Source organism: Schistocerca serialis, chromosome 10 (assembly GCF_023864345.2).
Source record: "Schistocerca serialis cubense isolate TAMUIC-IGC-003099 chromosome 10, iqSchSeri2.2, whole genome shotgun sequence".
NCBI lineage: Eukaryota > Metazoa > Arthropoda > Insecta > Orthoptera > Acrididae > Schistocerca > Schistocerca serialis.
The window spans coordinates 121,516,932-121,543,104 of NC_064647.1; the positions used below are offsets into that span (position 1 = coordinate 121,516,932).

The following is a 26,173-nucleotide window of genomic DNA, read 5'->3' on the forward strand; positions in this document are numbered from 1 at the left end:
GACCATATACGGTCACTGCCAACACACTGCCGTGCCTCGCTACTCTCCAAGTGAGCTCACATGGTACCTCGTGAATCTACTTAAGATTTCTGGCCGATGCCGAAACCAACCTGTGGCGTCTGAGTTCTTTCTTGAAAACTTACTCGTCCTCATTGCTGTTCTGCTGCCTTTCAATCCCTGCATTTTTTAAATACACTACTGGCCATTAAAATTACATTTTCACGCAGTTGGGGTGCATAGATCCTGAGAAATCAGTACCTCTGGCCCGTAATAACGGCCTTGATACACCTGGGCATTGAGTCGAACAGAGCTTGGATGGCGTGTAGAGGTACAGTTGTCCTTGCAGCTTCAACATGATACCACAGTTCGTCAAGAGTAGTGTCTGGCGTACTGAGACGAACCAGTTGCTCGGCCACCATTGACCAGACGTTTCCAGTTGGTGAGAGATCTGGAGAATGTGCTGGCCAGGGCAGCAGTCGAACATTTTCTGTATCCAGAAAGGCCCGTACAGGACCAGCAACATGCGGTCGTGCATTATCCTGCTGAAATGTAGGGTTTCGCAGGGATCAAATGAAGGGTAGAGCTCCACGTCGTAACACATCTGAAATATAACGTCCACTGTTCAAAGTGCCGTCAATGCGAACAAGAGGTGACAGAGACGTGTAACCAATGGCACCCCATACCATCACGCCGGGTGATACGCCAGTATGGCGATGAAGAATACACGCTTCCAATGTGCGTTCACCGCGATGTCGCCAAACCCGGATGCGACCATCATGATGCTGTAAACAGAACCTGGATTCATCCGGAAAAATGACGCTTCGCCATTCGTGCACCCAGGTTCGTCGTTGAGTACACCATCGCAGGCGCTCCTGTCTGAGATGCTACATCAAGGGTAACCGCTGATAGTCCATGCTGCTGCAAACGTCGTCGAACTGTTCGTGCAGATGGTTGTTGTCTTGCAAACGTCCCCTTCCGTTGAGTCAGGGATCGAGACGTGGCTGCACGATCCGTTACAGCCATGCGGATAAGATGCCTGTCATCTCGACTGCTAGTGATACGAGGCCGTTGGGATTGAGCACGGCGTTCCGTATTACCCTCCTGAACCCACCGATTCGATATTCTGCTAACAGTCATTGGATCTCGACCAACGCGAGCAGCAGTGTCGCGATACGATAAACCGCAATCGCGAGAGGCTACAATCCGACCTTTATCAAAGTGGGAAACGTGATGGTACGCATTTCTCCTCCTTACACGAGGCATCACAACAACGTTTCACCAGGCAACGCCCGTCAACTGCTGTTTGTGTATGAGAAATCGGTTGGAAACTTTCCTCATGGCAGCACGTTGTAGCTGTCGCCACCGGCGCCAACCACGTGTGAATGCTTTGAAAAGCTAATCATTTGCTTCTTTCTGTCGTTTAAATTTCGCGCCTGTAGCACGTCATCTTCGTGGTGCAGCAGTTTTAATGGCCAGTAGTGTATGTGACATTGCTTATCCGCAAAAAGGAATGGTGAGTGTTGGAATGTAGACTGTGCGTTGCAGGGCTCTCACCTGGTGTCCCGCAGCAGCTTCGTGTCGCTGGTGACCTTGGTGTCGCGTTCCGGCCGGTGGTGTGTGTGCGCCACCACATTGCTGCGTGGGTGGTGCGGACCCCGGATGTCGACGGCACCACACTGCACCACCAGCACCAACAGGACCAGCAGACAGCGCTGCGTGGCACGCCGTTCACACCTGCAAGAGCCACCACACCACCAAGTGTCGCGCTGAGGAGTCTGTAGGGTTCAGGTTAGATCAGATCATATTAGATTCTGTTTTCGTTCCATAGACGCAAAAAATGAGATGATTCTCGTGGGTGTGGAACGAGTCAGAAATTACACCATAAAAACATAAAATATTCGAATATAATAATTACTACCCTGATGATTTGTCTGGAGATTGTCGAAATAGGTGTATACAGTGCAGTAAACTGGAACAGCTAATATTTACCGAATTAATACACTGTGAGAATGAAACATTGTAATGCACTATTAATAAATTTATCATACACAAAATACCTAATCTTGACTGTTGTGACCAAGTGCTATCGAAACTGAAATCTAAGACATATTTTTACTTAAGCTGGCTTAACAGTCCCCGTTAACGTATTGATCTATAGAGTTGAATAAGTTGCCTGTCAAAAGGTCTTTCAAACTCTCTTTAAACAGTGATTTATCTGAAACCAAGTTGTTAATGTTTGCTAGCAATTTGTTAAAAATGTGTGTTCCTGAAATTGGACCCCTTTTTCGACATAGGTAAGTGATTTTAGGTTCTTATGTAGATTGATACTATGTTTTGAGCTATTGGTTGGAAATAGAGATGTATTACTTGCAACAAATTTCATTAAGGAATAAATATACTGAGAAGCAGTCGTTAGAATACAAAGTTCCTTGTACAGGTTTCTACTAGGTGTTTTAGAATTTACACCACAAATGATTCTTATTACACGCTTTTGCACCCTAAAAACGTTTGCTCGGTTTGATGAGGTGCTGCGGAATATGATCCCATATGACATAATAGCATCAAAGTAAGAAAAATATGCAAGTTTTTTTATATTTGTATCTCCTACATCTGACATCATGTTCAGGGCAAATGCAGACTTGTTACGGCGCTTAAGGAATTCTGTGGTATGCCCTTCCCAACTGAATTGATTATCAAGTTGTAGTCCGAGAAATTTAACACTGTCAACCTCTTCGATCTGCATGTCTTTATATGTTATATTCATGCTGGAAGGAAATCTCTTACAAGTTCTGGAGTGCATATACTGGGTCTTCTCAAAGTTTAATGACAGTGAATTAGCTTTAAACCACCTATTAATGTCAGTGAAAATTTGATTAACAGCTATTTCTTTACCTGTACTTGAGTTAGTACTTATTGAAATGTTTGTATCATTTACAAACAAAATAAACTTAGCATCTAGCAATATAACAGATGAGATGTCATTAATGAGCACAAGAAAAAGCAATGGACTAAAGATGGAACCTTGAGGAAAACCACATGTAATTAATTCCCAGTCAGATGAAGACTGACTGCTTACTGCACAGTTATTTTACAACGACACCCTTCCAGTTTGGGAAGGAGGGGCAGAGGAGCTGCCGCTAGAAATGGTTTCTTGTCTGACTATATTCTCCTTAACACTGTCACAAAAGAGTTTTCAGGAGAGCTTACGAACGTCACGCAATCGCATTTTTTATTTTTTTTATTTTAGCAAATCGATTGTTATGAACTACAGTTGTGTGCTCTACAAACTTTGGCAACAGTTTCTTGTTCGGAAAATCCTTTCCCTGTAATTGGAGTACATTATTATTGGAAGCGTGGGCATTGTTTTATGGTATCGAGGGAGATCTCAGGATGGTTGCAATATATATGTCAAACTGGCTCTATGCTATGAATGACAAACAGAGGTTGGACAAAAATGTGGAAACATGACGAGAAATGCATGCTTGAACATACGCTACCACACCTAAACTGACTGCCTCAATTTTCGTAACCTAGACGGCCTGAATGAAAAGAACTTGTCCTATTAAGGGGGTGAGGCAAATATCGATACGCCATCGGGATCTCATCATTTTATTCTGCCCAGTATCATACAGTGGGAAGGCATGGACTACGACCCTACATACAGGGAACCACTGATTTGAATGGATATTGGGAGAAGGTGGTAGAAATAGCAACAAAAATAAAAGATTTAGAAAGCAGCACGAAGATATATATTCTTAAAGGAGTGCAGAATAGCGTAATCTTAACTGAGGACAGCCTCCACTGACATAGACACGTTCATAAAAGGATATACAGCAGTAGCATTCACCCGTAGCTACATAAATTTGACTGTTATCACTTCAGAGAGAGAATACTGAACCATGAGAACTGGCTTTCGGCAACAGAAGAGGGGTGGCAGAATTCGCTGAACCTTACCGCGTGGATCGCGTTGTTGCTGCCCCGTAGTATCGTGAAATACTCGCCATCGCCAAACGAGGAAACGGCTATCGAATCCGAGCATCATTATTGGATTGTGCCCGAACTCACGCACCGCTAAACTCGTCGTATGGCTGAGCGTAGATATCGACAATAGACGGTCGCGGACGAGTCGGCAGCTAGTGGATCTTCCAAGAAGACGTTCCAGAATGGGGTAAATGGAAATGAGCGTTTCTCCTCTTTGGCCTGGAGGCTCCTTACGGGGCAAGTCTGGCCGCCTTGGTGCAGGTCTTATTACATTCGACGCCGCATTGGGTGACCTGGGCCCCGGATGGGGATGAAATGATGATGAAGACAACACAACACCCAGTCCATGAGCGGAGAAAATCCCCGACCCAGGCGGGAATCGAACCCGGGCCCCTGAGGACGACAGTCCGTCACGTTGACCATTCATCTATCTGGGAGGACCAGAATGGGGTGGGTTTGTTAGCTGGTAGGCACGTGACTCTAGTGTCCCTACTGCTGAAAAAAATAGTTCCGGTGCCAACTTGCCGTATAGTCAAGCAGCTAGCTGTCATCTGTTGGGTCATGGACCTAGACGCTTCCTTTTTGCCCCAGAAGTTTTCTAACCTGGTGCAGCATCGGCCTCTGGGACGGCAGGATGTTCTGTGTTCGTGCGCGCTTCAAGACGAACAAGGCGCTCAATTTAAACTTGAATCCTTCTAATGGCTGTGACAATTTTGAGCAATTTACTAATTCCTCTCGAAATGACTGCAGACGAGGTCTGTGTACAGATTTTGTCTGTAACTAGGGAATTATTATTATAAGCTTTCTTTCGTTTCTGTAGTTATTTAGATGCTTCAATTCGCGATTGAACCTCTAGGTACTTCGAAATAAAATTGATAAACAAAATAGGAACAGAGCAGCCGTTTTTTTCTCGCCAGATGGTTCTGTCTCTGTCACCTGACATCATGTTCATTACTCACTCTCGACTCGTTATTTGTTTCCAGCCTTGCGCAGCCGCCCACGCGCTCACTGCACTCAGCGTTTTTCGTTGGAGCAGGACCTTGTCATAAAATTTCGATCGACGGCTTTCTCCCCAGTGTGGGAAAATACTTTGTTGGCGCCGACCTACATGGGGAGAAATAATCATCATAACAAAATAACGGAAATCAGGGCGTGCTGTTCGAGAGTGGAACGGTGGAGAAATAACTAGAAGGAACAATGAACCCTCGGAGTGGCCGAGCGTTTCTAGGCTCTACAGTCTGGAACCACGCGACCGGTACGACCGCTGGTTCGAATCCTGCCTCGGACATGGATGTGTGTGATGTCCTAAGGGACTTATGACCTCAGATGTTAAGTCCCAGAGTGCTCAGACCCATTTGAACCATGTTTTAAAGCTGTGAAAAGCGCTGCCAGGTGTCACGAATTTCCTTAATTCGACTCATCTGTTCAAATGGTTCAAATAGCTCTGAGCACTATGGGACTTAACTGCTGAGGTCATCAGTCCCCTAGAAATTAGAACTACCTAAACCTAACTAACCTAAGGACGTCACACACATCCATGCCCGAGGCACGATTCGAACCTGCGACCGTAGCGGTTGCGCGGTTCCGGACTGTAGCGCCTAGAACCGCTCGGCCACCTGGGCCGGCGACTCGACTTTTTTATGTAGAGATACAAAACTAAGGCCCGTGCCAACATGGCCGCCTCTCGTAGCTTATAATTTACTAGACCGTGACGCTGAAAAATGTCTTCTGGTCTTTCTTATGAAGATTAAGCGCTGATAACGGAATAATGCAGGAAAAGTACTTCCTGTTTTCAAGGTCATGTCAGCGCAGGCAGCAGTCGTTTTAGATAATGGACTTAGAGTTTTCACTCTCTTTGTGTTTGTACTAATTGCTATTCTGATGTGTTAAAGAAGTGTGAGCAGTGCATAAAACATATAAAGAATGAGCCTATTAAAACTTCACGCATGATGTGAAAAATTTTTCACGCATCTCAGTGTTTCTAACATCACATCTCTTGAAATATGTCTCGTGCAATGATGTATTTGTGTAGACACATTCAGCGGCATATGTGCGTACTGTCTTCGAAACATATTGCGAATAGATTTAGCAGAAAAGGAGAGATAAACTTAAACGTGAAGCATAATGCATCAGGTTATCACGCATCCCATTGTTTATGATGTCTTATCTGAAGATCTATGTACCGCGCAATGATATAAATTTGTACGGACATCAACGCTATATGCGGATACTGTTTGCAAAATGTGTTGAGAATATAGTTAGTAGGAAAGAAGTAATAAATTTAAATATCATGCATGACGCTGAAGTTTTTCGCGCGTCTCATAGTTTATGACGACATACCTCCTGAGGTATGATACGTAGGTGATTCTTACCCCCACAGCGATTATTTCCAGACACCAAGTGATACGTGTACCAAATTTTGTTGAATCCAGTCCAGCGGTTTAGGAGGAGGTGTGGAACATATACACATACACACACGTAAATACATCCATTTTATGTGTTCAAAATGGCTCTGAGCACTATGGGACTTGAAACTTCCTGGCAGATTAAAACTGTGTGCCGGACCATCACTCGAACTAGGGACCTTTGCCTTTCGCGGGTAAGTGCTCTACCAACTGAGCTACCCAAGCACGACTCACTTACTTAAAACGGTCTGCCAGGAAGTTTCATATGAGCGCACACTCCGCTGCAGAGTGAAAATCTCATCCTGGAAACATCCCCCAGGCTGTGGCTAAGCCATGTCTCCGCTATATCCTTTCTTTCAGGAGCGCTAGTTCTGTAAGGTTCGCAGGAGAGCTTCTGTAAAGTCTGGAAGGTAGGAGACGAGATACTGGCAGAAGTAAAGCTGTGAGGACGGGGCGTGAGTCGTGCTTCGGTAGCTCAGTTGGTAGAGCACTTGCCCGCGAAAAGCAAAGTTCCCGAGTTCGAGTCTCGGTCCGGCACAGTTTTAATCTGCCAGGAAGTTTCATATCAGCGCACACTCCGCTGCAGAGTGAAAATCTCATTCTGGAAACATCCCCCAAGCTGTGGCTAAGCCATGTCTCCGCAATATCCTTTCTTTCAGGAGTGCTCGTTCTGCAAGGTTCGCAGGAGAGTTTCTGTAAAGTTTGGAAGGTAGGAGACGAGATACTGGCAGAAGTAAAGCTGTGAGTACCGGGCGTGAGTCGTGCTTCGGTAGCTCAGTTGGTAGAGCACTTGCCCGCGAAAGGCAAAGGTTCCCGAATTCGAGTCTCGGTCGGGCACACAGTTTTAATCTGCCAGGAAGTTTCATATCAGCGCACACTCCGCTGCAGAGTGAAAATCTCATTCTGGACTATGGGACATAACTTCTAAGGTCACCAGTCCCCTAGAACTTAGAACTACTCAAACCTAAGTACCCTAAGGACGTCACACACATCCATGCCCGAGGCAGGATTCGAACCTGCGACCGTAGTGGTCCCGCGGTTTCAGACTGTAGCGCCTAGATCCGCTCGGTCATCTAGGCCGGCCATTTTATATGTCTAGAGTCGTGCAAAATATTGGCAAGTTCAGGTAACAAGATGGAAGTGGATAGAAGCCACGCACTCTTCTCTCGAGAGTACTCTGCAAAGTGTGTTGTTGTTCGCAGAATGACGTCTCATGCATGTACCTCACGACAGTAGCGTAACTGCCAGAAGCAGCATCAAATCGGAGACGTCGGCATTAAAATGTCTCCAAGCGTTACCGAACACTACGGCGGCCAGAAATCAATTAATGTCCGAGCACAGTGCCGCTGAGGGCATTCTCTACGTAATCAGCTACCAATTGTAATCATCGCTTACCACGATGTATCGTCTTAGCAAAAATCCGGCTGCGTGCTAATAGGGCATGTTTACAATTCTATATCTAGTTATGGACATTTCTACTTTGATGCGAACTACATTACTGGCCATTAAAGCTGCTACACCACGAAGATCACGTGCTACAGACGCGAAATTTAACCGACAGGAAGAAGATGGTGTGATATGCAAATAATTAGCTTTTCAGACCATTCACACAAGGTTGGCGCCGGTGGCGACACCTACAACGTGCTGACATGAGGAACGTTTCCAACCGTTTCCTCATACACAAACAGCAGTTGACCGGCGTTGCCTGGTGAAACGTTCTTGTGATGCCTCATGTAAGAAGGAGAAATGCGTACCATCACATTTCCGACTTTGATTAAGGTCGGATTGTAGCCTATCGCGATTGCGGTTATCGTATAACGACAGTGCTGCTCGCGTTGGTCGAGATCCAATGACTGTTAGCAGAATATGGAATCAGTGGGTACAGAAGGGTAATACGGAACGCCGTGCTGGATCCCTACGGCCCCGTATCACTAGCAGCCGAGATGACAGGCATCTTATCCGCATGGCTGTAACGGATCGTGCAGCACGTCTCGATCCCTGAGTCAACAGATGGGGACGTTTGCAAGACAACAACCATCAGCACGAACAGTTCGACGAAGTTTGCAGCTGCATGGACTATCAGCTCGGAGACCACGGATGCAGTTACCCTTGATGCTGTATCACAGACAGGAGTACCTGTGATGGTTTTCTCAACGACGAACCTGGGTGCACGAATGGCAAAACGTCATTTTTTCGGATAAATCCAGGCTCTGTTTACAGCATCATGATGGTCGCATCCGTGTTTGGCGACATCGCGGTGAACGCATATTGCAAGCGTGTATTCGTCATCGCCATACTGGCGTATCACCCGGCGTGACGGTATGGGGTGCCATTGGTTACACGTCTCGGTCGCCTCTTGTTCGCATTGACGGCTCTTTGAACAGTGGACGTTACATTTCAGATGTGTTACGACCCGTGGCGCTACCATTCATTCGATCCCTGCCAAACCCTACATTTCAGTAGAATAATGTACGACCGCATGTTGCAGGTCCTGTACGGGCCTTCCTGGATACAGAAAATGTTCTACTGTTGCCCTGGCCAGCAGATTCTCCAGATGTCTCACCAATTGAAAACGTCTGGTCAATGGTGGCCGAGGAACTGTCTCGTCACAATACGCCAGTCACTACTCTTGATGAACTGTTGTATCGTGTTGAAGCTGCATGGTCAGCTGTACCTGTACACGGCATCCAAGCTCTGTTTGACTCAATGCCCAGGCGTATCAAGGCCAAACGTGGTTGTTTTGGGTACTGATTTCTCAGGATCTATACACGCAAACTGCGTGAAAATGTAATCACATGTCAGTTATAGTATAAAATATTTGCCTAATGAGTACCCGTTTATCATCTGCATTTCTTCTTGGTGTAGCAATTTTAATGGCCAGTAGTGTACTTTGATGCGAACTATGATACTGCAACAAAGTGCTAAATGATGTAAGCGTCAGTAACACTATCAAATACAGTCATCGGCGAGGACAATATTTGTTTTCAAAATTAAGTGTTTAGGTTTCTCAGCCGTGACGTCCTGCGGTGCTGTTGGCAGGATAGTGTCTCTGTCGAAGTTACGCGCTTTTCAGCGTCTTGATTGGTTAAAAAAAAAAAAAAAACTTCCAGAACAGGCCATGATGGCCCAATGGTACCGACCGGCCACCGTGTCATTCTGAGCTCATAGGCGTCCCTGGATGTGATTATAGAGGGGCATGTGGTCAGAACACCGCTCTCCCGGCCGTATGTCAGTTTATGAGACCGGAGCCGCTACTTCTGAGTCAAGCAGCTCCTCAGTTTGCCTCACAGGGGCTGAGTGCACCCCTCTTGCCAAAAGCGCTCGGCGGAACGGATGGTCACCCATCCAAGTGCTAGCCCAGCCCGACAGCGCTTAACTTCGGAGATCTGACGGGAACCGGTGTTACCACTGCGGCAATGCCGTTGGCTCCTGATTGGCTATAGTCCTCTGTTTAGGACCGCCGCGGCTCGCGAGAGCAGACTCGGGCGGCGGCAGTGACAGAGGGAAGACAGCGTACGGAGCATCGCGAGTAGCCAGTCGGCGTTTGGTGTACTGAAAGGACGCACTGTGCTGTCATTCCGGCGCCTGGGTCTGGTGGTGAGCGGAACTGGAGCGTGGAAGCAGTCACTGGTCAACATAGACTCTGCTTTAGGGTCGAGTCTGTCTCGAATCCTGAGGAGCGCGGGAGTTTACCAAATGGTTCAAATGGCTCTGATCACTATGGGACTTAACTGCTGAGGTCATCAGTCCCCTAGAACTTAGAACTACTTAAACCTAACTAACCTAAGGACATCACACACATCCATGCCCGAGGCAGGATTCGAACCTGCGACCGTAGCGCTCGCACGGTTCCAGACTGTAGCGCCTAGAACCGCTCGGCCACACCGGCTGGCGGGAGTTTACCCTGGCGTGCATGTTAACAGCGAGCTTCTGGGCTAACGTTAAATGGTGAGCCATTTTGTGGTGGAACTTTTGGATGTGATTGCTCCGTGCAGCCACTATGATTTTCGCTAGTCATTTCTTAAACCACTTGGACGTGCGTCTGGGATACTTGGTATTGCAAGTGTATGTAACTGCTCTGTGCCCTGGTTCTATACCATTACAAATGTGGCCGATATTCGGCGATTCCTTTTCTTATTATTACTGTTAATAAGTTAAGTGGTCAGTTTTATGAATCGAAGATTATTATTATCTGTATAAAGCTTCAGCCCATAATTTAAATTAGAATTGCAAACTTCTTTCTTGTTGACAGTTGTAATAGTAATAATCTGGCGCCATCAAACTGTGCTTTGGTATTTAAGGTTGTGTGCGGATTGTGTGGTCATTATCACCTTGATCTAGTTGTGGTTTATAAATTTATGAAATGAAACCTCTCGTCATTAGAGATTGTGTAATGAACTATTGCTTTAATAGTAACTGCGGTTATCACACTGTAACGTTTAACATCTCTTCCTGCATTTGGCGCTGCCCAGTGCTTGGCTGCTGGTTTTAGTATTTTAGTGAACTGTGTATTAATACTGGGTTTGTTTGTTCTAGAAGCCGTCATTGGTGAGCGCAGGTCTGTTGTTGTCACTTGAGCTCTCGAGCAGGGAAATTGGACGCGCGGCCGATATGAACAGTAAACGTCGGAAATGTGCTGATTGCTGTGTAGATCTTTCAGGCTGTCATAACATCATATTAACGAATGTTTTCCATAATAGTTAATTCACGTATTCGTGAGATCTTGCTACTTGAGTATTTTTTTGGAACCTAATACCTTTTACAAATTGTTATTTTTCATATTGACATGGCCTGATAATTGGCTAGTCAGCTCAGATATGTAGTTACGTTAAAGTTATATTTGTGTAAAGTAATTTCTTTATTAATCTGAAGCTGGGGCCATAAGGCTGTTTCTCTTTTAAAATTTTTTGAATTATTCTCATTGCTTTAATACAATTAAATAAGACAGGTCTGCAAAAGAATATTTTTTGAAAGTTGTTTCAAATTGTTAACTGACTTATGTACTTTTCAGCACTGATTTCCAAAATGCAATCCATTTTTTTCTATCACGTCAGGTTTTATCACAAAAAAGGGTTTGTTTTTGGGTATAGTAGCAAAATTTAAGCGATTTATCGCATTTTTTCCAACGTTATAAAATTTTATTTTATTTACAAATCATGTTCTAAACTACATTTCCAGTACACTTCCATTTCTCTTGGCGCTACCCAGCATAAGTGCTTATAATAACGGTTTCGCTTTCTGTCGAATTCTTTTATTACCTTTCTGGCTGTGGGTGGGTTGAGGATCATCTCTTTTTATCATCCAGCAGTAGTTCGCTATCATGTTGACATTCCATCTTCATTGATAGTTGAATGTTAGAAATATCCTTTTTGTTTTTCAAATTGAAACCTCGTACGTTGAAAGAACAAAAATAGCAGTCATCACTATGATTTTTTGGCTCCCTCCAAACCACTGGTATTCCAAAACGTAAGGACTGCTTTTTACGTTGAAACCATTGCCTCAGTTCTTCAACACACACTGAACAAACTGAACATAACTAATGAGGAGGTATTGAATAGAATTGGGGAGAAGTGGTGTTTGTGGCACAACTTGACTAGAAGAAGGGATCGGTTGGTAGGACATGTTCTGAGGCATCAAGGGATCAGAAATTTAGTATTGGAGAGCACTGTGGACGGTAAAAATCGTAGAGGGAGACCTAGAGACGAATACACTAAGCAGATTCAGAAGTATGTAGGTTGCTGTAGGTACTGGGAGATGAAGAAGCTTGCACAGGATAGAATAGCATGGAGAACTGCATCAAACCAGTCTCGGGACTGAAGACCAGAACAACATTCCTATCTCTGTTTTCCTCTATAGTTTTTACCCTCTACAGCTCCCTCTAGTGCCATGGAAGGTATTCACTGATGCCTTAACAGGTGTCCTATCATCCTGTCCCATCTTCTTACCAGTGTTTGCCATACATTCCTTTCCCAGCCGATTCTTCCGGAGAACCTCGTCAATCCTTACCTTAGTCTACCTAATTTTTAACACTCTTCTGTAGGATCACATCTAAAATGCTTCGATTGTCTACTTTTCCCATTTTCCCAGAGTCCATGTTTCACTAGCATGCACCTCTGTGGGCCAGATGTACATTCTCAGAAATTTCTTCCTCAAATTAAGGCCTATGTTCGGTAGTATCATACCTCTCTTTGCCAGGAATGCCATTTTCGCCATTGCTAGTCTACTTTTGATGTCCTCCTCGCTCCGTTCGTCATGGGTTATTTTAAGGCCTAGTTAGCAGAATTCCTTAACTTCATCTACTTCGTGATCACCAATCCTGATGTTAACTTTCTCATTTCTGCTACTTTTGATTAGTTTCGTCTCTCTTCGATTTACTCTCAGTCAATATTCTGTACTTATTGGACTGTTCATTTCATTGACGAAATTCTGTAATTATTCTTCTGTTCTTTCTTCTCAAGATAGTGATATCATCAGTGAATCATATCATTGATATGATTCCGCTTTTGAACCTTTTTGTTATCTCTGTCATCGCTTCAGCCTTATTTGATCGCATGTCTTCCACAGCCCTTTCAAATTCTCACTGTTAATACGGGATCCGATATGTTTTCCATATCAACTCTGATGTCTTCTTCTATCACGTCATCGAACGAATGCTCCCTGTCATACAGGCTTTCATTGTTCCCGACTCTTCTGCATTTAACAGTGGAATTACCATTGTACTTCTAAGGTTACTACTCTTGCTTTTATTTTTCAACTATTTTTTTGACTTTTCTATGTAGTGAATCAGTCTACTCGCTGTATAGTAACTAAATTGCACTTTTTCCCTGTGGCTGGATTTGCGTCGCGAGTGTTTTTCAGGGGGTTGAGCTGGCAGCGGAACCAGTTGCTGATGAGGTGTAGTGGGCAAACGGGGAATTATGCAAATCCCGCGAAGGCGGTCCGCTTTAAACACACCGCTCCTTCCTGCCTTCCCGTCCGGAACCCAGGCGCTAGTGGGGGGAGAAGGGAGGGAGTGTTTGGCGACCCTTCCTCGGCTACACCCTCCTACTACGACGCCGCGCCCCCGAGATGACAACTAATTTACAATCTCAAAGATGCTCCCCGTTTCCCGTAATTGCGTTCCATTGTGTCCTGGAATTAATGCTGTAATTGCGAGCCGGTACCGTGACGCCCCAGCCACACCGCGCCAGCTAGTTAACCGGTCCGGCCGCCAGGTGGGGACACCGGCGTTGTTGGGCGCGGGAGAGACTGTGGCGACCGCGAGAAAGTTCCAATAATCCTGCCTTTCCTCGCGTTGTGCAAATCTCCCCCAGGCCACGTCTCTCGTGAAGTGGCTACAGATTTTCACGGCGGAAGTCGGTTTGTTTTCAGCTGAAGGTGATCAGGCACTAAACGGGCCAGTCGCGTTAATGTGAGCACCGCCTGGATTAAACGTCAAAGTGTAGCACTAGCATGTTGTTGTTCTTGTTGTTGTTGTGGTCTTCAGGCCAGAGACTGGTATGATGCAGCTCTCCATGCTACCCTCTCCTGTGCAAGCTGCTTCATCTCCCAGTACCTACTGCAAACTACATACTTCTGAATCTGCTTAGTGTATTCGTCTCTAGGTCTCCCTCTACGATTTTTACTGTCCACAATGCTCTCCAATACTAAATTGCTGATCCCTTGATGCCTCAGAACATGTCCTACCAACCGATCCCTTCTTCTAGTCAAGTTGTGCCACAAACACCTCTTCTCCCCAATTCTATTCAATACCTCCTCATTAGTTATGTGATCTACCCATCTAATCTTCAGTATTCTTCTGTAGTTTCGAAAGCTTCTATTCTCTTCTTGTCCAAACTATTTATCGTCCATGTTTCACTTCCATACATGGCTACACTCCATACAAATACTTTCAGAAACGACTTCCTGACACATAAATCAATACTCGATGTTAACAAATTTCTTTTCATCAGAAACGCTTTTCTTGCCATTGCCAGTCTACATTTTAAATCCTCTCTTCTTCGACCATCATCAGTGATTTTGCTCCGCAAATAGCAAAACTCCTTTACTACTTTAAGTGTCTCATTTCCTAATCTAATTCCCTCAGCATCACACGATTTAATTCGACTACATTCCATTATCCTCGTTTAGCGTTTGTTGATGTTCATCTTACATCCTCCTTTCAAGACACTGTCCATTCTGTTCAACTGCTCTTCCAAGTCCTTTGCTGTCTCTGACAGAATCACAATGTCATCGGCGAACCTCAAAGTTTTTATTTCATCTCCATGGATTTTAATACCTACTCCGAAATTTTCTTTTGCTTCCTTTACTGCTTGCTCAATATACAGATTGAATAACATCGGGGAGAGGCTACAACCCTGTCTCACTCCCTTCCCAACCGCTGTTTCCCTTTCATGCCCTTTGACTCTTATAACTGCCATCTGGTTTCTGTACAGATTGTAAATAGCCTTTCGCTCCCTGTATTTTACCCCTGCCACCTTCAGAATTTGAAACAGAGTATTCCAGTCAACATTGTCAAAAGCCTTCTCTAAGTCTACAAATGCTAGAAACGTAGGTTTGCCTTTTCTTAATCTAGCTTCTAAGATAAGTCGTAGGGTCAGTATTGCCTCACGTGTTCCAATATTTCTACGGAATCCAAACTGATCTTCCCCGAAGTGGGCTTCTACCAGTTTTAGTATGTACGGCGCGATCTGTAAGGCTCAGTGCAGCACTAGCATGGGAGGGTATATAAAGGGAATCTGGGGCACGGGGAAAACAGTGTAGTAACCGAGATATTTATTGGACATACACAAGGGCATGGTCATTGGCTTTTGGGCCATGAGTGGAAGCAATTAGGAAACACGTAAGTTTGGAGTTCGTGTGCTGCTGTGATTTAAGGATGCCATGCTTGGCAAAATTCCAAACCAGTGCTGAGGAAACTGGTGCGTCACGGGCCATAGATGATAAGCGTGAAAAATACTGCGGAGTTGGATACGGGTGAATTACGTGCAACTGTAGAACAACCGATTGCCCCTGATGAACCAAGGAGCTACCAGTAGTGTCTTCTCAACGACCGTTGCTGCGTATGGCTCTCAGTAGCGGGTACCTGGTCCATGTATCCACGCTGAGTGCTCTCCATCGGCGACGAAGGCTGGAATCTGCACGCCAATACCGCAACTGGGCGTTCATTGAGTGACGACAAGTGGCCTTTTTCAGATGCATCTCGTTTTATGCTCCATCGGACAGATGGCCATTGCTGTGTGCAGCAATGCCACAACAGTCGTGAGGGTCCGGGCTGGAGGAGTCTGCGGACTGTTTCTGTGACATTCGCTGGCTGATGCTGTCATTCTGGAAGGCACAATTAATCGAAATAAGTATGCATATCATACAATGAAGCTTTCACCACCGGATGGTACTGTTGTTGATAATTCTTTCGGGTTATATGGCCGTGGTCCATGGAATTTTTCTATTCCTAACGTTTCGTCCAATACTACGTTGGACATCCTCAGAGGTATGGCTGGTCCTGCTGAGTCCTGCCGACTGACGAGTCGGGCGTCGGAGAGCGGCCTAAACACCGAGGAAAGTGGGCGTGGTCTAGCTTGCACATAGTAGCAGAGAGAAAACCAGTCAAAGATAAAATGTAACTATAGATAATAGTCCATCCCCCCATGAACCATGGACCTTGCCGTTGGTGGGGAGGCTTGCGTGCCTCAGCGATACAGATGGCCGTACCGTAGGTGCAACCACAATGGAGGGGTATCTGTTGAGAGGCCAGACAAACATATGCTTCCTGAAGAGGGGCAGCAGCCTTTTCAGTAGTTGCAGGGGCAATAGTCTGGATGATTGACTGATCTGGCCTTGTAACATTAACCAAAACGGCCTTGCTGTGCTGGTACTGCGAACGGCTGAAAGCAAGGGGAAACTACAGCCGTAATTTTTCCCGACGACATGCAGCTCTACTGTATGATTAAATGATGATGGCGTCCTCTTGGGTAAAATATTCCGGAGGTAAAATAGTCCCCCATTCGGATCTCCGGGCGGGGACTACTCAGGAGGACGTCGTTATCAGGAGAAAGAAAACTGGCGTTCTACGGATCGGAGCGTGGAATGTCAGATCCCTTAATCGGGCAGGTAGGTTAGAAAATATAAAAAGGGAAATGGATAGGTTAAAGTTAGATATAGTGGGAATTAGTGAAGTTCGGTGGCAGGAGGAACAAGACTTTTGGTCAGGTGATTACAGGGTTATAAATACAAAATCAAACAGGGGTAATGCAGGAGTAGGTTTAATAATGAATAAAAAAATAGGAGTGCGGGATAGCTACTACAAACAGCATAGTGAACGCATTATTGTGGCCAAGATAGACACAAAGCCCATGCCTACTACAGTAGTACAAGTTTATATGCCAACTAGCTCTGCAGATGATGAAGAAGTAGATGAAATGTATGACGAAATAAAAGAAATTATTCAGGTAGTGAAGGGAGACGAAAATTTAATAGTCATGGGTGACTGGAATTCGTCAGTAGGAAAAGGGAGAGAAGGAAACATAGTAGGTGAATATGAATTGGGGGGAAGGAATGAAAGAGGAAGCCGCCTTGTAGAATTTTGCACAGAGCATAATTTAATCATAGCTAACACTTGGTTCAAGAATCATAAAAGAAGGTTGTATACCTGGAAGAATCCTGGAGATACTAAAAGGTATCAGATAGATTATATAATGGTAAGACACAGATTTAGGAACCAGGTTTTAAATTGTAAGACATTTCCTAGGGCAGATGTGGATTCTGACCACAATCTATTGGTTATGAACTACAGATTGAAACTGAAGATACTACAAAAAGGTGGGAATTTAAGGAGGTGGGACCTGGATAAACTGACTAAACCAGAGGTTGTACAGAGTTTCAGGGAGAGTATAAGGGAACAATTGACAGGAATGGGGGAAAGAAATACAGTAAAAGAAGAATGGGTAGCTCTGAGGGATGAAGTAGTGAAGGTAGCAGACGATCAAGTAGGTAAAAAGACGAGGTCTAATAGAAATCCTTGGGTAACAAAAGAAATATTGAATGTAATTGATGAAAGGAGAAAATATAAAAATGCAGTAAATGAAGCAGGCAAAAAGGAATACAAACGTCTCATAAATAATATCGACAGGAAGTGCAGAATGGCTAAGCAGGGATGGCTAGAGGACAAATGTATGGATGTAGAGGCCTATCTCACTAGGGGTAAGATAGATACTGCCTACAGGAAAATTAGAGAGACCTTTGGAGATAAGAGAACGACTTGTATGAATATCAAGGACTCAGATGGAAACCCAGTTCTAAGCAAAGAAGGGAAGGCAGAAAGGTGGAAGGAGTATATAGAGGGTTTATACAAGGGCGATGTACTTGAGGACAATATTATGGAAATGGAAGAGGATGTAGATGAAGACGAAATGGGAGATACGATACTGCGTGAAGAGTTTGACAGAGCACTGAAAGACCTGAGTCGAAACAAGGCCCGGGGGTAGACAACATTCCATTAGAACTACTGATGGCCTAGGGAGAGCCAGTCATGACCAAACTCTACCATCTGGTGAGCACGATGTATGAGACAGGCGAAATATCCTCAGACTTCAAGAAGAATATAATAATTCCAATCCCAAAGAAAGCAGGTGTTGACAGATGTGAAAATTACCGAACTATCAGTTTAATAAGTCACAGCTGCAAAATACTAACGCGATTCTTTACAGACGAATGGAAAAACTGGTAGAACCCGACCTCGGAGAAGATCAGTTTGGATTCCGTAGAAATGTTGGAACACGTGAGGCAACATTGACCTTACGACTTATCTTAGAAGAAAGATTAAGAAAAGGCAAACCTACGTTTCTAGCATTTGTAGACTTAGAGAAAGCTTTTACCATGTTAACTGGAATACTCTCTTTCAAATTCTGAAGGTGGCAGGGGTAAAATACAGGGAGCGAAAGGCTATTTACAATTTGTACAGAAACCAGCTGGCAGTTATAAGAGTCGAGGGGCATGAAAGGGAAGCAGTGGTTGGGAAAGGAGTGAGACAGGGTTGTAGCCTGTCCCCGATGCTATTCAATCTGTATATTGAGCAAGCAGTAAAGGAAACAAAAGAAAAATTCGGAGTAGATATTAAAATTCATGGAGAAGAAGTAAAAACTTTGAGGTTCGCCGATGACATTGTAATTCTGTCAGAAACAGCAAATGTCTTGAAAGGAGGATATAAGATGAACATCAACAAAAGCAAAACGAGGATAATGGAATGTAGTCCAATTAAGTCTGGTGATGCTGAGGGTATTAGATTAGGAAATGAGACACTTAAAGTAGTAAATGAGTTTTGCTATTTAGGGAGTAAAATAACCGATGATGGTCGAAGTAGAGAGGATATAAAATGTAGACTGGCAATGGCAAGGAAAGCGTTTCTCAAGAAGAGAAATTTGTTGACATAGAGTATAGATTTAAGTGTCAGGAAGTCGTTTCTGAATGTATTTGTATGTAGTTTAGCCCTGTATGGAAGTGAAACATGGACGATAACTAGTTTGGACAAGAAGAGAATAGAAGCTTTCGAAATGTGGTGCTACAGAAGAATGCTGAAGATAAGGTGGGTAGATCACGTAACTAATGTGGAGGTATTGAATAGGATTGGGGAGAAGAGAAGTTTGTGGCACAACTTGACTAGAAGAAGGGATCGGTTGGTAGGACATGTTTTGAGGCATCAAGGGATCACAAATTTAGCATTGGAGGGCAGTGTGGAGGGTAAAAATCGTAGAGGGAGACCAAGAGATGAATACACTAAGCAGATTCAGATGGATGTAGGTTGCAGTAGGTACTGGGAGATGAAGAAGCTTGCACAGGATAGAGTAGCATGGAGAGCTGCATCAAACCAGCCTCACGACTGAAGACCACAACTACAACAACAGATAATAGTCCGTTATAGATAAAAGTCACTTATCGATTCTGTAACGCCACTGTCCATAACTCGCTTATTTTCAAGGCCTCTTCTTTTCTATTAAAATTACCTTCATGTTTATAAATTTCAGTAGCCTCCCTATACAGTCGTGGATAATAGTTCGTGGTAGCACTTAAAACTGTAGTTTCAGACAACTTAACTACATGGTCACCTGACTGAAGTGCCTGTCGGCAAAGACTTTTATGCTCCTTTACCCTCGTATTCAGACTTCTTTTCGTAGTACCAATGTAGACCTCGCAACAATTACACGGAATTTTATACACACCGCTAGATGATAATGGTGGCCTTCTATCTTTAACAGAACGAACTACTTGTCCTATTTTTCTGGTAGGTTTGAACACCGGTTTCACTTTATGTTTCAGCAACATTTTGCCGATTCGATCTGTAACCTTACTAATGAAAGGTAAAGACACCGTGTTCTTCCATCGCTATTTATCATCCTTGTCCTTTGGCCTGCTGTAATTAGGTCTTAAAACTCTATTAATTTCTATGTTTTAGTGCCCATTCTTTTCGAAGGCCTGTTTCAGATGATTCAGTTCCGTATCCAGATGTTCCGGCGTACATATCCGTTTTGCCCTGTCCACTAAACTTTTGATTACACCTCTTTTTTGTTGTGGGTGATGATTGGAGTTCTTATGTAAGTATCTATCAGTATATGTGCTCTTCTGAAATACTTTATGTTTTAGACTGCCATCGGTCTGTCTCACGACTAACACGTCGAGAAACGAAATAGCCTGGTCTTTTTCCACTTCAATAGTAAACTGAATTTTAGGGTTTATGCTATTAAGATAATCAAAAAATTCATCTAAGGCTTTTTTTACCGAATGTCCAAACCACGAATGTGTCGTCTGTATAGGGAGGCTACTGAAATTTATAAACATGAAGATAATTTTAATAGAAAAGAAGAGGCCTTGAAATTAAGCGAGTTATGGACAGTGGCGTTACAGAATCGATAAGTGATTTTTATCTATGACGGACTATTATCTATAGTTACATTTTATCTTTTACTGGTTTTCTCTCTGCTACTATGTGCAAGCTAGACCACGCCCACTTTCTTCGGTATTTAGGCCGCTCGTCAGTCGGCAGGACTCAGCAGGACCAGCCATACCTCTGAGGATGTCCAACGTAGTATTGGACGAAACGTTGGGAACAGAAACGACGGCATCTACCAGCAGGACAATGCACTGAGTCCTACAGCTCGCACCGTACATGCATGCCTCTAAAAGCGCCTGGATGAGTTCCCCCTACTCTCTTGGCCTCCAGACGCCCCGGACTAAAGCCCAATTGAGAATCAGTGAGATCATCTTGATAGGGCTGTTCGCGACATGGACTCTCACCCGAGAAATTTAGTGCAGGTGACTACAGCACTGGACCATGGCTCCAAATCCCTGCAGGTACCTTCCAGAACCTCACTGACTCTCGACCTGCTCGTCTCGCGCTGAAAAGGGGTGTTAATTCAGCAACATGATGGGTAGAGTGAGCAGGAATCTGCGACTCTTTGTTAATGACGCTGTGCTTTAGGAGAAAGTGTCCATGGGTTGTGTGAGTACTCGCGGAACACCATTAAGAACATTTAGAGAATCATCATTTGCGGCTTACTGGAGAATTATTTTACTGCTGTCGATGTACATTTAGCGCAGGAGCTGTGAAGACAGGATACGAGAAGCTGGGACCCGTACGTAGATGTGTAGTGATTCGATTTTCCATCGCTCCATTTGCGACTGGAACAGCAAAGGGAATGACTGTACTGGCCGTCACGAAACTGGACAGACCAAAGTCATCTCACTTTCTTACAGGACTGCTATTATTGATAGTTTCAAATGTTACACATCCCTATTTCTAGTCTAAAATATTATGCAGTATTTTTCAAAACAAAATTCTTGCCAGTCATTATGACAAAAAACTAACGTTAAAAAAAACTTTCAAGAAAAATATAGCGGTTCTAGGCGCTTCAGTCCGGAACTGCGCTGCTGCTACCGTCGCAGGTTCGAATCCTGCCTCGGGCATGGATGTGTGTGATGTCCTTAGGTTAGTTAGGTTTAAGTAGTTCTAAGTTCTAGGGGACTGATGACCTCAGATGTTAAGTCCCATAGTACTTAGAGCCATTTGAACCATTTTTGAAGAAAAATATTTTTTTTATTTCAAGCTGTGGAGAAACAACAAAAACACTAACATACCTGCACTGAAAAAATTTATGAACATTATTAAAACCGATAGGGCCATGCGATGCATATTTTATCGAGAAAACATAAAAAAATACCGAAATATAAAATAAAATACCATAAGATATGTGAAACTGTTTTGCCTGTATAACGAAAAATGTCGCTGATCTACTTGCGTTCTATTGCACCTTGTGGAATGTTCCAGCGATAAAGCTGTTAAGAAGACAACAAAATTAATTCTGAGTAACGTCATAGTACAAGAACGAAGAAGGCACAATAAGAATGGAAGACCAAGAACGAAGTTCTCTGATTAAAAAAGGGCGTAAGACACATCTACTGTTCAACCTAAACGTCGAAGAAGCAATGACGAAAATACAAGAAAGCTCCAAGAGTGTGATTAAAATTCAAGATGAAAGGATATTAATTTTAATTTCAAATTAACAACAGCCTTAGATGCAGTGTTTACCTTCATTTACCTAGGTTTCAGTTGGGATAACTCAACCTTCTTCAGAATAAAAGGAACTACGATTTGTCCATAATGGACAACTTCAACAACTGAAAACTATAATATAGTAATACATCGTCATATCGCAATAACTTATCTGGGAAACAGCCTCGGCGATTGCGAAGTGGGGCCGACGCTGTTTCCTAGATAAGTTATTGCGATATGACGATTTATTACTATATTATAGTTTTCAGTTCTTGACGTTGTCCATTACGGACAAATCGTAGTTTCTTTTATTCTGGAGAAGGTGAACATTGCAACTGAGGCTGTTGTTAATTTAAAATTAATATTTAAACAATCGCTGACAGGGCCGCGAAATGATGAAAATGTTGTTGTTGTCGTGGTCTTCAGTCCAGAGATGGTTTGATGCAGCTCTCCCTGCTACTCTGTCCTGTGCAAGCTTCTTCATCTTCATCCCTTACTGCAACCTACATCCTTCTGGATCTGTTTAGTGTATTCAACTCTTGGTCTCCCTCTACGACTATTACCCTCCACGCTGCCCTCCAATACTAAATTGGTGATCCCTTGATGCCTCAGAACATGTCCTACCAAACGATCCCTTCTTCTAGTAAAGTTGTGCCACAAATTTCTCTTCTCTCCAATTCTATTCAAAACCTCCTCATTAGTTATGTGATCCATCCATCTAATCTTCAGCATTCTTCTGCAGCACCACATTTAAAAATCTTCTATTCTCTTCTTGTCCAAACTATTTATCGCCCATGTTTCACTTCCATACATGACTACACTCCATACAAATACTTTCAGAAACGACTTCCTGACACTTAAATCTACAGGGTGTTAGAAAAAGGTACGGCCAAACTTTCAGGAAACATTCCTCACACACAAATAAAGAAAAGATGTTATGTGGACATGTGTCCGGAAACGCTTAATTTCCATGTTAGAGGTCATTTTAGTTTCGTCAGTATGTACTATACTTCCTCGATTCACCGCCATGATTTCATACGGGATACTCTACCTGTGCTGCTAGAACATGGGCCTTTACAAGTACGACACATGTGGTTCATGCACGATGGAGCTCCTGCACATTTCAGTGTTCGTACGCTTCTCAACAACAGATTCGGTGACCAATGGATTGGTAGAGGCGGACCAATTCCATTGCCTCCACGCTCTCCTGACCTCAACCCTCTTGACTTTCATTTATGGGGGTATTCGAAAGCTCTTGTCTACGCAACCCCGGTACCAAACGTAGAGACTCTTCGTGCTCGTATTGTGGACGGCTGTGATAGAATACGCCATTCTCCAGGGCTGCATCAGCGTATCAGGTATTCCATGCGACGGAGGGTGGATGCATGTATCCTCGCTAACGGAGGACATTTTGAACATTTCCTGTAACAAAGTGTTTGAAGTCACGCTGTTACGTTCTGTTGCTGTGTGTTTCCATTCCATGATTAATGTGATTTGAAGAGAAGTAATAAAATGAGCTCTAACATGGAAAGTAAGCGTTTCCGGACACATGTCCACATAACATATTTTCTTTCTTTGTGTGTGAGGAATGTTTCCTGAAAGTTTGGCAGTACCTTTTTGTAACACCCTGTATACTCGATGTTAACAAATTTCTCTTCTTCAGAAACGCTTTCCTTGCCATTGCCAGTCTACATTTTATATCCTGTCTACTTCGACCATCATCAGTTATTTTGCTTCTTAAATAGCAAAACTCCTTTATCACTTTAAGTGTCTCATTTCCTAATCTAATTGCCTTAGCATCACCCGACTTAATTCGACTATATTCCATTATCCTCGTTTTGCTTTTGTTGATGTTCATCTTATATCCTCCTTTCAAGACACTGTACATTCCGTTCAACTGCTCTTCCAAGTCCTTTGCTGTGTCTGACAGTATCACAATGTCATCGGCGAACCTCAGAATTATTATTTCTTCTCCGTGGATTTTAATTCCAGCTCCACCGTTAGATTTCCTAAATTGAAAACCAAATGAGCGGAGAAGGCAAACTACGGAGGGCTCTGAACCGGCCGTTGTGACCAAGCGGTTCTAGGCGCTTCAGTCCGGAATCGCGCTGCTGCTACGGTAGCAGGTTCGAATCCTGCCTCAGGCATGGCTGTGTGTGATGTCCTTAGGTTAGTTAGGTTTAATTAGTTCTAAGTCTAGGGGATTGATGAACTCAGATGTTAAGTCTCATAGTGCTTAGAGCTATTTGAACCATTTTTGGCGGTCTCTGAGTCAAAATAATTAATTTTTTTTTACGGAGATCAACCTGCATTTTTCTAGGCTTCGGGTACTCTCCTCTATCGCAGTAACCACCTACAGTTCTACGTCTAACTTTTCGTTAAAATCATCGAGTCACGTAGACTTATATTTTAGTTTTAGTTTCTTGGAGAATCAAAATACATCTTAAGATTGGCGGAGAAGAATTCCGTTTTGAACAACGAGAAGGTTTTAGAAGATGTAAGATGATACAAACTCGTAATGTTTATTGTTATAGTTTACTCAGCGTAGTCCTACCTACGCCTCTCCCCATGAGAGACAAGGTACGGTGTTAGAATATTCATTAGCAGGAATGTATCGCTGCAGGACAATTCCCTATTTCGATCTTTCCGGTATAGGAGACAGGGGTGGGAACAGCTACCGAAAACTAGGCAGCACCGTTTTTCTAAATTTCAGACTATCAGCTCTTCCGTGACAGATAGGATGCCTGTATGGAGAGTACTCGAATCCATTTGACGTCTACTCGGAAATAATTCTGCCGGCTTAATGGAGAAATGAAATCTCTCGCAGCCGTGCGTGCTTTGCTTAACAGGGCGAAAATGCGACCCGTTCGCAGAACGCAATAAGCGACACGGAGTCAAAACAACGTAATTACGTGGACGGTTGCAGCGAGAGGGTACTTAGGACGTGTTCGCGTGTGTCGACTGTTGATTGTGTTTCCGCGACACTTTACTCCTCTCCAATTAGGCCGTTAAAAGCGCAATCTTCGGCGCTGATGTCTTAAAATCACATTTGTACATCAGCCAGGCAGAATATCCCTTTGACAGACGCTTTTATTTGCAGCGTTGGAGAAGATTGCATTACGCTTCCCTCATTGGAGACTGAAATGTCCCAAAATAATAAATGCGAACTTTTCGCGCCGTCGCCACTGTACTCTTTGTTTGTAAATACATAACAATAAGCTCTCAGTCTGTGTCGTGTTTTAACGCTTTTAAGTACACTAGTTGCTTTTCATCTGTTTCGTGTAATACGTGCAGCGGCTTACGGTCGGCAGCATTTCGCCTCACCGAGCACTAGTACTGTGGTGATCGGAGACGCAAGAAAGAAGTCAATGCGGAATTTCAGGAGTCAACCGAACGTTTCAGAGAATTTTACCATGTGGCATGAGGTATGAAGCCACAAAATGTCTCTAGTTTTCACTAATGAACAGGATTATTTCTAATTTTATCTACATCTACTTGATCACTCTGCAACTCACAATTAAATGCGTGGCGGAGGGTTCATCGAACCACCTTCAAGCTATTTCTCTACGGTTCCACTCTCTAACAGCACGCGGGAGAAACGAGTTCTTAAATACACATATAAAAAAAAAATTTTTTTTTACCAACCCGGTTGCCAGAACTACTGAAGATAGATGTTGGCTGTGGATGTTGTATCACAGACACGGTGCCTTTGTCGGTTCAGAGACGTCACTAAACCCCCTCTCCCCAAAGATGTAAACAACCATGCATGAGCAGCGCCTGTTAGACGAAGGGGGTCCGACAGCCAATTAGTTCCAGTCATTCCACCAGGAAGGAGGTACACCGCTCGTGTTGTCTGTAGTTCAACCATGCCTAGACGGTCAATACCGCGGTTCGATCGTGTCCGCATTGTTACTTTGTACCAGGAAGTGCTCTCAACGAAGGAAGTGTTCAGGCGTCTCGGAGTCAACCAAAGCGATGTTGTTCGGACGTGGAGGAGATACAGAAAGACAGGGACTGTCGATGACATGCCTCTTAGGCCACCCAAGGGCTACTACTGCAGTGAATGGCCGCTAACTACGGAGTATGGCTCAGAGGAACTCTGACAGCAACGTCACCATGTTGAAGAATGCTTTTCGTGCAGCCTTAGGCTGCCTGATGTGCAACTTCACTCCCGACGTCCGTGGCGAGATCCATCTATGCAACCAAGAATACCTAATGGATCGCTCAGGATTGGCGTCACATTCTT

At 43.9% G+C, this 26,173-nt stretch overlaps 1 protein-coding gene across 1 annotated transcript in view; it reads right to left on the bottom strand.

The window, feature by feature from the left end:
- LOC126424917 (multiple coagulation factor deficiency protein 2 homolog) overlaps nucleotides 1-26,173 on the bottom strand; it is a 266,295-nt gene that overhangs the window by 69,939 nt on the left and 170,183 nt on the right. The window contains exon 2 of the mRNA XM_050087759.1: nucleotides 1,555-1,734. Within this exon, the coding sequence (XP_049943716.1) occupies nucleotides 1,555-1,734 (180 nt within the window). The remainder of the gene's footprint in view (nucleotides 1-1,554; nucleotides 1,735-26,173) is intronic.